The sequence below is a fragment of the Morone saxatilis genome, unplaced genomic scaffold (genome assembly GCF_004916995.1).
Source record: "Morone saxatilis isolate NCDOM2014 unplaced genomic scaffold, NCSU_SB_2.0 Contig0, whole genome shotgun sequence".
NCBI lineage: Eukaryota > Metazoa > Chordata > Actinopteri > Moronidae > Morone > Morone saxatilis.
Genome location: NW_023339650.1, coordinates 10,631,312 through 10,642,925, shown reverse-complemented (window position 1 = coordinate 10,642,925; position 11,614 = coordinate 10,631,312). Strand labels below are relative to the sequence as shown.

The 11,614-nt window shown below is 41.8% G+C and overlaps 1 protein-coding gene across 1 annotated transcript in view; it reads left to right on the top strand.

Moving 5' to 3' along the window:
• rdh10a (retinol dehydrogenase 10a) overlaps nucleotides 1-7,122 on the top strand; it is a 10,814-nt gene extending 3,692 nt beyond the window's left edge. Inside the window, exons 3-6 of the mRNA XM_035681872.1 lie at nucleotides 3,238-3,336; nucleotides 4,463-4,608; nucleotides 5,255-5,386; nucleotides 5,513-7,122. Of these exons, the coding sequence (XP_035537765.1) occupies nucleotides 3,238-3,336; nucleotides 4,463-4,608; nucleotides 5,255-5,386; nucleotides 5,513-5,636 (501 nt within the window). The 3' untranslated portion in view covers nucleotides 5,637-7,122. The remainder of the gene's footprint in view (nucleotides 1-3,237; nucleotides 3,337-4,462; nucleotides 4,609-5,254; nucleotides 5,387-5,512) is intronic.
• The last annotated feature ends 4,492 nt before the right edge of the window (nucleotides 7,123-11,614 follow it).

The following is an 11,614-nucleotide window of genomic DNA, read 5'->3' as shown; positions in this document are numbered from 1 at the left end:
ATCCTCACATTTGAGTTGCTGGAACCAAAGAAGAATGTTGATAATTTACTTCAATCAATTATGAAATTTAGCTCTAGACGAGATTAAAATAGAATGGGTAGCTAGGAATAAGGAAAAGTCAACAAATCCTTTGGGACATGAAAATCGTAAAATGTCTAAATTTAGGATCAATATTTTACCATGTGACCTATGACTAATTGATTTTATCACACTGAAATACTATTGGAGCATTCATGCATAGATTTTCTAGCTACAGAGCTAATATTTATAGAACGCTTCTTTTAAAGTGTTCAAACAGTAAATAGTCTCAATGAAATCTGAGTATTACAAAGTGACTATAAATAATGATACCGTTTTCTTCAGGTAAAACAGTCAAACAGCCAAGGTTTGATTGCCTGAGAACCTCAATCTGTGAGCCTTTTTTAAAATATTAAGTGATCTGGTGACCAACAGAGGTTAAAATCACTGAACTAACTGGGTTGTTGGCATCAGTTTAGTTTGGTGATGTTGTATTGGACGCTGGGGTGTTTGTAGTGCATTAACACTACATCCCCTCTGGCCTATTGATGTGGTTGCTTTCCAGGTAAATTGGATTCCAGTAGCACAACCAGCAGGAGGTTTGAGCTTTAGTCAACTACAGCAGAGGCTAACTGACTCGCATGGCCACCACAACATGACCAATATGCATCCATCATCCCTGATGAGCAGTAGACACAACCCACTCAAATTCCACGATCTGTTGTAGGATCAGACGAGCTCTCGAACTCCGGCCTCTTCTTTTTTCTCTCTCCCTCTCTCTCCTTCATTCTCTCATCCAGGGAGAAGTCAGCCCAATTAAATGGCCATCTGGTCCTCCGCAAAGGCCAATATTTTGTTCATATTCCTGTTGGTCAGGCGCTTGCACTAATACAGCCTGACACCCCAGCTGCAAGAAGCTTTGTGTGGCTTAAATGCTCCTGGGGGCACGCACCAATTAGGGGGTGCAGCGGGCAAGGCACCCCCACATAGGCCAAGGAGGCTCGACTGTGTCAGCGGGTAATTTAGCGGAACAAGGGAGCGTTGAGACCCAATTACAGCAGCTCTGATGTGAGACACGAGCCCCTGGTTGCCTTCACACATTTCGTGTCTGAGAGGTCAGCGGGGGTCATACCCACATGCCAGAGCTGCCATGAGAAGCGGGACACCACGCAAGGGTGGGAGAAAGATGGGACGTTTGTTCACATTTAGCCCCATCCTCCAACCTTCCCTCCATCAGTTCCAGTTACTTTCAGACCACTCAGCAAAATTGTCCAGTTGTATCTGAGTGTTGGCTTTAGTCGTAGAGTATTGTGCCAGATCAAGTCATTCCCTGCTCTCTCAAAGTTGCTGTGGGAGTGGGAAACTTTGGCTCAAGTCAGGTATGGGCATATCTTAAGTTAATGCTTCATTTGCACGCAACTCTCTCCCTCATCCACTGCCATTCTGGCTTGCAGAGGCCTTTCTCAGCTTTTATCCAGGCCTCATGTTCTCTCGCTCCCTCTCTTCGGGCCCCATCATTCAATGAGTTGAATTTTGCAGCAAGTTGAAAATTTATGTCCTGGAAAAGTGCAGATGTTTGGAGCTGAGTCAGATCAGTTATACTGTACCTGGCTATAGAATAAACCCCAAAACGGTGAAGTCATCTCACGTTCGCCAGCCTTTCTTTGCATCGACCTGACTTATTGCTTCCAGTTTTACTAACGTCACAAAACAAGGAGAAAGATGTCTAAATACAGATGTAAAGCATAGCAGAGATTATGCTAGAAGTCAGTAGGTCCTATGCAGTTAATCTCTGGGTGCAGTTTTAATGAGGCTTTTCCTCCCCTGCCAGTGGTTTCATGGCTGTACTACCTGGTACCGTGCACTCTCTGGCTCTGTGCTCCCCTCCAGCAAATGTTTACAAAGGAGGCTGAATCATTTCTCTGGCCAGGCTTACATACTCTACCAACCAATGAAAACGTTAGCGTTCATTTATAGGACCACAGAATTATTGGAAGCTAGGAATGAAACTGTCAAAAGTAATTGCAAACGCTAACCCCAATTTTCCAGAACCCAAAGTGATGTCTTAAAATTGCTTGCAAAAACCCAGAGGTACCACATTTTACTTTACAGCCAAAGTGTGGTGTTTTTACTTGTCAAAATTGGAATTGATTAAATCTCCGGCTTAGTACTTAAATCAAATTATCAACTTTTTTTTTTTTTCCACACACAACTGGTAATCTCGAGTTATTGTGATATAAAGGTGTTCATTTGCAAGCTCAGTGACATTTGAAAAGATTGTTGCAGGCGTCATGTATTGTTCTTCACTATGGCAGCGCACATCTAGCTTGAATAGATCTAGCAGTGCTACCAACAAAAGGCCTGCTGGTTGTTTTTAGACCTCCTAGTGGGAGAGTGATTGGTCAGTTCCTGTCATAGCCGTCACATGTCACACCTGCTGATTGGCTCACGCTGTGTCCAAAAGTCAGCAGACGAGCCGGAATGAGGAACGGATCCATAGGTTAATCAACTGGAAACTGCTAACTCTCTCTGAATCTCCTCCGCGGGGGTTTGCTCTTCACACCACCTCGCTAACACTCATCGGACCGGGCGGTGGAACCACTCAGGCTCTCACGTGGCACTCCGGCGAAACCCTTTCATCTCAGAGCTCATCTCGCCACCGATTGTTCTGCTGACTGCTGCTCGGGCAGGGCGCAAGGCTAGGGTAGACGAAAAGGCTGAATTGTATTGTTGTTGAGTGAACGGAGGCCTATGATTGGTGTTGTCACCAAGTCTTTAGAGTCGGGCCCAGCGACGGGCACCAGATCTGTGTGGGAAAAGAACAGATTGTACAGCAGCACACACACACACACACACCACATACCTGTTTGTTCAGTGAATACCTGAAGAGGGGAAAACCCTCATTTTTCTTTTCCATCAACATCTAATTCACACCCACCACAAAGGGAAAAACTAAACTTAAATCTTTATTTTTATCATTTCCAGTGCTGCACCTCCAGTACTCAGACTGATTCTTTTTTTTTGTGTGTGCCTGTTATGAATTCTCATTCAGACGCTTCTCACTGCATCACCATGGAGAAGAGGGAGAAACACATGGAGAGGGGGAATGAGAGGGAGGCAGAGAGGATCAAAGGCCTTTGGCACAGACAAACTGCACAAGTGAACTAACCTTCCTCTTTTTTTTCCTTTGCCCTTCTGTCTCTTCTATCCTTCCCCCAGACCACCAAGGCGTTTCTCCCCAAGATGCTGGAGCTGAATCATGGTCACATTGTGACGGTTGCCAGCTCCCTGGGTTTATTCAGCACAGCTGGAGTGGAGGTTAGTATCATACACAACAACACATACACATCCCATCGTTCCCACCATCCAAAACCAGTGCTTTTTCTCCGGAGCCCTCAGCGTGCCAGCTAGCACACTGGGCCGAGGGAGGTTAGGCCCCCTTTCTCTAGTTGTCCCTCCACCCGTTAAATTAAGGGACACAGATGAGCATTGGGGAGCCTCTTATAGATTCCTCTATCTGCAGCAGTGGGGGTGTTGAGCTCCTATTGGGCTCTGGCCCCGGGGCCAGAATGAGCTGACAGCTCCCCAAGGGACAGAGACATCTTCATCACTGCTTTGTGAACAACTTGGTGCTCACTCAGTATTCTGCTCACAGCAGCTTTCAATGGATAAGGTTTTGGTTTTCCTTCCTATAGTTTTTTTTTTTTTTTCTCCCCCAGTACAGATTCTTTTTGTTAATTTAATACATATTAAAATACTTAGTGGAGTCATTTATCTCCATAACAGCATAGGGAGTAAACTGGTAGCCCCTGCCGAAGGTTTTATTTTGATATCTCACAAAAAAGAGTTCTCATTTATCCCCCATGGCTGAGAATGGTGTCATTTTCAGATGGTGTACAGGGACTACTACTCCATTTTCCTTTGTTTTTATAGCTGCACATTTGCTTTTGTGGAACAAGCATTCATCCATAATGATTAAGCCCCCCCCACTTCAAAGAGAATGCAGTATAGTCTGTTTTTGTTAACCTATTATGCTTCCTGGAAATGCCTACTGTCATTTCAAACATGCACAATAATTTCAAGGAACCAAAGCCTCTGACTGTCATGTGGGCACAGTCAAATCTCTTTATCCTCCATGTTTATCGACATGCATCTGTGTTTGCCCAAGCCTTTTTTTTTTTTTTTTTTTTTAAGATTATTTCCACAGCGAACCACATCAAAACCTTTCCGCCGAGCAGAGCGGTCTCCTGATGCACTCGAGAAGAATGCTAATGAAACCGTAGAGCGGCGGACAGGCTCGCTCAGGTTTTTGTGGCTGTATCATTACCAGCCAGGAGAGACCTCTGTGCCCGCGGGGCATGTTTGATAATGTTCCGTGGTCCCCGGGTGCAGGCAGGGGCAGAGTTTTAACAGGGCTAACTGTTCTCCCTCTCTGTTCCCTCAGGATTACTGCGCCAGTAAGTTCGGTGCCATTGGGTTCCACGAGTCACTGAGCCATGAGCTGAAGGCCTCAGAGAAGGAGGGCATCAACATGACTCTGGTGTGCCCTTACCTGGTAGACACGGGCATGTTCAAAGGCTGCAGGATAAGGTAAGCCTCGACACACACTGGCCGGTGTAATTGTTTTTGTGTGCGCCGTTCTTTTTTTCCCCCAGCATTCTTGCACCTGGGATGCCTTTGCCGTCTCTAATTTTCACTGTATAAAATTGCCTCACAAACACCTTTTGAACTTCAAAGCAGCAGCTGACAGTTTGTGTTGTGTTCAAGATATTATAAAGTCACTTGTATGCCATTGGCTGGCTGCGCTGCTTAAACAAAAGAGGGCGACTTTCCCAGGGGAAAACCTCACCAACAGGTGCACTATGGGCTAACACCCCCCCCACCCCCCCTGCTGCTGCTGTAATAGTCCTCACTTTGTTTGATGGTTACAGTCAGCAGGTGGCATGTTCTTTAGCTTTACTGTCCTTAGAACTGTTTTATTACTGTGCGCAAGAACTGTTAACAACCTCTTTAACCAGCACCACTTTATTCGTGGATTGATTTATCTTTAAAGTATATCAACATTTTAAATGGAATGCACCAAAAAAAAGCTCTTTCCACTCCTGTTTCTGAATGATTTCAATTGGTTTTCCTAACAAAATTTCTGAACCAGCTTTAATAAATTAGTTTTTTAAGGCCCCTGAATTTTGAGCGTGTAAATAACAAGCCTATGATTTTATTTTTTTTTTCCATTCAGGAAGGAGATTGAGCCTTTTCTACCTCCCCTGAAGCCAGAGTTCTGCGTGAAACAGGCCATGAGGGCCATCCTCACTGACCAGCCCATGATCTGTACACCTCGCATCGTCTATATGGTCAACTTCATGAAAAGGTGCCTCCCTACATTCTAATCGTATCAACTCCATTTCAGTTTTTTTTTTTTTACTCCCATCAGCTCTCAGTAAACTATACAGGAGTGTCCTGTGTCACTAAGCTTATCTCTGTCCTGTCTCCGCAGCATCCTGCCCTTCGAGGCCATTGTGTGCATGTACCGGTTCCTGGGCGCTGACAAGTGCATGTACCCCTTCCTAGCTCAGAGAAAGGAGGCCATGAACAACAACGAGGCAAAGAATGGGATCTAGTGGGCGCTGTTTGTAACACGAACAGAGGCACATAAAACCTGCAAGCATGAGGAAACAACCACTGAGGATGAAATGGGGAAGACTGAATCTAGACTGGTGCACTTGCATTGAGCAAATGCAAAGGTTTACCATATTGTTCCTCTGGAACAAAGAAAGCTGTGTACTACACAAAGGATTTATTTGACTTTGTCTTGTCTTTCTTTTTTTAAGTTTGTTAAAAGAAACCATCTATATTCTGTGTCACTAGTTTTGAAATCATACAGAAAAGGTATCCAATAATTAACTATTTACGTAATGTAGTCACCAGCCTTATCTAGTGTCATTGTGGAAATATACAGTATGTTACTGTACAAACAGTAAAAAAAAAAAAAAAAAATGTTTTCACTTTTATTTTATTTTTGTAGACATGCACTGTAATTTCTGATTTTTCTCTACACTGCCAGCATTCTCTGTGTAGGAAGGTTCAACGCAGCGTTTCAAACTACCCAACGTCTCCCCATGCAGAGGCTCTTTTTCAGTCAGTCAGGAAATTGGTTTGCAGCTTAACACGACTCCAATTTAAAACAAAGCAAGAATATTTCACAATTAATGTTTACCATATTCCGTTGTTGTTAAATACTTAAGTTACACACATGTAGCATATGTTGATAATGAAGTCATTCCAAATGGGAAATTTAAAGGCCAGACCGTGGCTGACTTAAATCTTCATCGGAGTTTCCAGTATAATGGGACTCAACATTGTCCCCCCCCCCCCCCTTTTTTTTTTTTTTTTAATGGTCCTGTTGTTTCAGGTCCATATCGACAAAACCTCTCAAATGAAAAGCGGACGAGGGAGTCAATGTGTTTGAACTAGCATGTGTGACACATTCAGAATGTACTGCTTTGGGAGAAACTGAGAGGAAATGCATTTTTATTTCTCTCATTTGTCTTTATTTTCAAGATATGTGGTGTTTATATTGTAAATTTATCTGTTATCAATATTATTTGTTTAGAAAAAAGTAAAAAAAAATAACCCGACATAGGCTGCAATTCCAGGTGAACCGCTGTCCCCGACACTGATGTGTGGTTGAGGGAAATGCATTAAAAAAACGTAGCTATTCTTTTCCAAAGTAACACTAACTCTCCTGTCCATAGTCCACTTTGTCCAAGTGAAATGTAAATGTTTTAATGTTGTGAATACCCCAGTATCCCAAAATGACCTGTCTCCACCATATTTGATGTATAAATATTTTATATACCTTTGGGACGACAAGAGTTTTTGAATTTCAACTACATTCCAATAGGCATCATTCCTTCAGTCACAGTGATGAGCCTAAATTCTCTACCTCTTAATTTTTGCCATTTGTTTTGACAGTATGACATAAAAGCCTCTTTTTTTTCTTCTTTTATAATTTTCTGAAGACTGCTCCAGAGCAGAGCAAATGTGGTTCCAATGTTTAGTGTCTCTACCTAACTTAAATTAATAAAAGTGATTTAGATTATTAAATGGTGTCTCATTATTATATTCGTAAGCATGTGAATTGTCAACCTGAATTGGCAGTGGGAGAAAATTGCATGAAAATGGTCGTGGGAAATTCTCCTGACCTTCAGAGTTTTTACACCCACACTTACTTGTGATGCTGGTGTCATTAGAAGTAGTGGTGAGTATGTATCTGAATTCTGTGAATAACCACAGTAAATGACAGGAAAGAGGATCTTCTGTAATGCTGATGAACTTCTTGGACGCTGTTTCCATTGTTAAGATGACACCCTACCAGCCCTTTTCTCCTCTTTATGACTACTCTTTTGACTAGTATCGGTATCACCGTCCTCCCACATTGTGCCACACATTGAGTCAGGTGGCCTTTAGATATGGGTGTTGGCTAAAGAGGGCAAGAGCCATTTGCCTTTGTAAGTAAGCATACTGTGCATACAGCTTGAGCACACATGATGTGCAAAAGAAGGCTTACCCAAGAGTCAGAAGGTGGCTGTCGCACTGTAAATGACTAAAAAGGGAAGAGGATGCACAAGTATAATGTGAAGTACACAAAAGGTTAGCTGTGGGTCACAATGCCAGGGTGTCCTAATGGTTGGCAAGAACAATCAGTGGTACTACCTGTGTTAAAAACCAGTTCTGGCAACCGTCTGGGAGCAAAAACAATGAAACACCAGGAGCTGTTAATGTCTCTGACCCTGACCTTTCACAAACATTTTTAGACCATGTGTCCTTAAAGATTCCCTCCAGAGATTCTTAGGCCAAGAATATAAAAATAATCCAATGTCTTCTACAGAAATGTCTGTTTGTATGCAGAAGTCTTCTAAACTCTGGGAACGCTGCTGTCTTTAAACAAATAATAAAATAAATAAAGTACAGAGAAAATATAATCTAACAGTTCCAATAAATTAAATGTGAAAAAAACACAGTTTTTGGTTTCTGTTATTTCCCTTGCAGACATTTTTAGGAATAAAAAAGTCCTGAGCCTAGGCCTGGAGGCTTCAACTTCATATATTTGTATCTGGTCCAGACAAACAGCCATGTCTTCCAACAGCGGGTCAATTCTAGATTAGTCAGCCTTGACCCCAGCCACCAATATAACACAGAGGTTCAGTGTGTGTGACATTTAGGAGAATCCATTGGCAGAAATGGTAAATAATATTCATATGTATGTTTTTAATAGTGTATAATCACCTGATAATAAAAAGGGAACAGAGGGAGTGGGCACTTTCACAGAGTTCATGTTATGTGGCAGAAACTATGGTGGCTGTTAAACTCACAAAAAAAAAACCTGCAAAGGACCCTATTTAGAGCCAGTATTTGGTTTGTCCCTTCTGGCCTATTGTAGAAACATGCTGGTTCAACATGGTGAACGCCATATGAGCAGCATCTGTGGCATCTGTAGATAAAAATGTCTCATTCTAAGGTAACAAAAACAAACAACAAATTCCTATCTTCAGAATATCATTTTCCATTTCTGCCAACAGATCCTTCTGAATGTTACACACTGGACCTTTAATACCAAAAACCGAGCGTTCTATAGGCCGGCTAGAGCTGGAGAAATGTAGTACATTTTCCATTAAAAGGTCAGCTAGCAGAATCTCAACAACAAAGTAGGTTTCTTCATCTATCTCGAACATTTCTTATGTTGGAACTGAACTAATTCACTCAATCTAACAAAGATTTTACCTTCAGAATCTTAAAGCTGTTGAATCCAAAATGGAGTCTGGGAGTTAAGTGATTCTCCACATATCTATCAGTGTGATAGCAGACACTCATCTCCCCACAGAACAAATTGATTTCTTGGTCAGTCGCGGAGAATACACCCATCCCACCGACTCTTGACTGCTGACTGCGAGTTTCTACTCCAACCTCCTCGGTGCATTACAGGGAAGCGCCGAGATGTTAAAGCCTCAGCCTACAGCGCGCAGCGCTCCTCTGCCGTGACTAATCGGGGCTGGATAAAGTTGCTCAGTGGCAGATTAGTTCTAATATGAGGGAGAGCTGTACTGACAGTTTCGATCCTTCTGTGTACAGAAGCAATCAGCACCAAATTCAGCCACTCCAGGACTCTGTGCGGTTCAGAACAGCCTTACTGTGTGAAACAGGCCTTTATTTAAGTACACACAAAAATGCTTTCGATTCATCCAAGAAAGAAAACTATTAGGATTTTGGCTGGAATCGTTTCTTGGACATTCGTCAACATCTATAGGATTCCCCTCACTCTTTTATCCTCCTGTTAATACAGCTCTAATTTAGAGGACTTCAAGGGGGTTGATGGCACATAATTCAGACGGAAAAATCAATGGCTCTGGCATTTGCTTTTGCATGGCACGCACAAGCTCCACAGCCCCATTGATTTTGTTCTATTTTGGGCAGTAAGGTTCACTTCCCATATTGGCTGGTCAGAGGAGGGCTATTCATCTCGGGTCTAACATGGCCTCAAGCTGGTCTGCCACTACCTGAACAAGCTTCTGGAATAGAGATCTGCTGCTAATGTGTGTGAACAGCCTTGGCGCTCCTCAATGGCTAGCAGATGTAGCTGCCAGCTGAGTCCATTAGTCAGTGAAGTTGAATTAGACCACCGCTGTCCCGTTCGCTCATTCATCTCACTAATGGGAGAGAACAGAGTGGGTTTGGTGTTGCAGAGGTGGTGGAGTTACGTGTAGAAACCCAAGTAAAGGTGATGGAATGATGCAACACAAGTATGCAATAGATAAGGTGCACACAATCTATCCTTGTGCTATCAGACCAGCTGAGAGTCATAAAGTTAAAGATTAAGTGTCTATTTGGAAAACACAAACTGCATTTTTCCTTCACTGAGTGGCAATGACAACTACAGAATAAGGTTTGTTTGTTTCCAGTATAAATTAACAGGATGTCATGACATTATAAAAGCTATAGTTATTCATTTGTAAAGCTAAATCTTCAAATGGCACAAGTGAAGGACTTGTTCTAAAAAAGTGATTTATTTTGGGCTGCATAGCTACATATTAATAAATTATAAATATAATAAAGTATGACAATATGCTAGAATGTTCTTATTGTCAACAAATCCCATGAAATTATCAAAACCTACAATGAATTGATCCTACTAACAAGTATTGTGTGTATAGCTGAAGACTGGCATAGCTTTTTCCTCTGTGTTCCTTGAAGAGGTACTGCACACTTAAACCTGTTTTTGAGCTGTAAACTAAAATTATAATCCTCTCTGAGCCTTTAGCTTGGGTACAGGTACATTTACAAAGGGCTGCGAATGTGCTTCTAGTGACTCCGGCGCAGACACGGAGAGTCTGACAGCAGTGACTCATGGCTGGATAGTTCTGACTACCAGCTTGCTGTTCCTGCTACACTGCTGTGGTCAGTCTGTCAATCACTCCAGTCGGTGTCGAGGCCACGCTCCCTGAAGAATTTGTCCATTGCAGGATTTCTTTTTAGAATGTTCTAAGAGAGAGGGACTTAACAGAATTGAGGGGTGCAGTTACACTTTATGATAAACATGGGTAGGTTATTTAAGTTAAAACACAGAATATGCAATCCTGCTTCCCTAAATTCAGGGAGCACTAGCATGTATTAATCCCCAGTTCAAAACAGTCCCCAACAAATGCAGTTTACTCCAGTTTGAGTAACATTTGCTAAAAACTACAATGCTCAGCTGTTTTAGTAAATTACTGAGCCTTTTTCTATGAAACTATATGTTTTTACATATTAATGTTTAGATGTATATTTTATGTAGGAATCAGTTGGTGTGGGTCTGAGAGCCACAGACAAGGTAGGAAAGTCAGAGTGCTGTGATGCATTATTGGTTTTGGTCCTTTTTACAGGTTTTACAGATTTGTTGAGAGTAAAAAAAACAAATAAACAGACTATCCCCTGACTTTTTCTTAAGAGAAAGAATACTGTATACTTCTGAGATATAAGAAACCACTTAGGGTTGCTGATTAATCGTGTGCACTAGATAAAGCAGGAGATTTCAATGTGCTATGAAGAGAGTTGGAATAATAACACAATTTTTAGTGCTCTTTTGGTTTTGGAGCACAACTATCCAATTTGTTATAATTTGCTTATTAAATTTTATAAGTCATTATGACTAATGAACGCAGTAGCGTAGGCATTTAAGCGGTAAACTTTAATGATACAATAAATGTTATTTATGAGGACAATGTGAAGTCTATTTCTCCTTGACATGAAAAGAATTATTTGAGAAGTACTTCATGTTTCTTGCAGAGATTATCTCACTTGAGTAGAGTCAGGTGCAGGTTTCCATATAGCCTTTGGATCGAGCTCGTTCTTGACCTTGGGAAAAGTAGTTTCACAAACAATCGGCCCTCCAAGGTTCACTTACTAGCTTTTACCAGAGCTTTCAAACGCATCATGTGACTAGTTCCATACTTGAGTCATGTGAAGACAACTGAGCAAACTTAATACACTGCTGAAGACTGTTGGATGTACTTGAAAGTACTGGAAAAAGCTAGTAAATGGACCTTGAGTTAAGATTATTTTG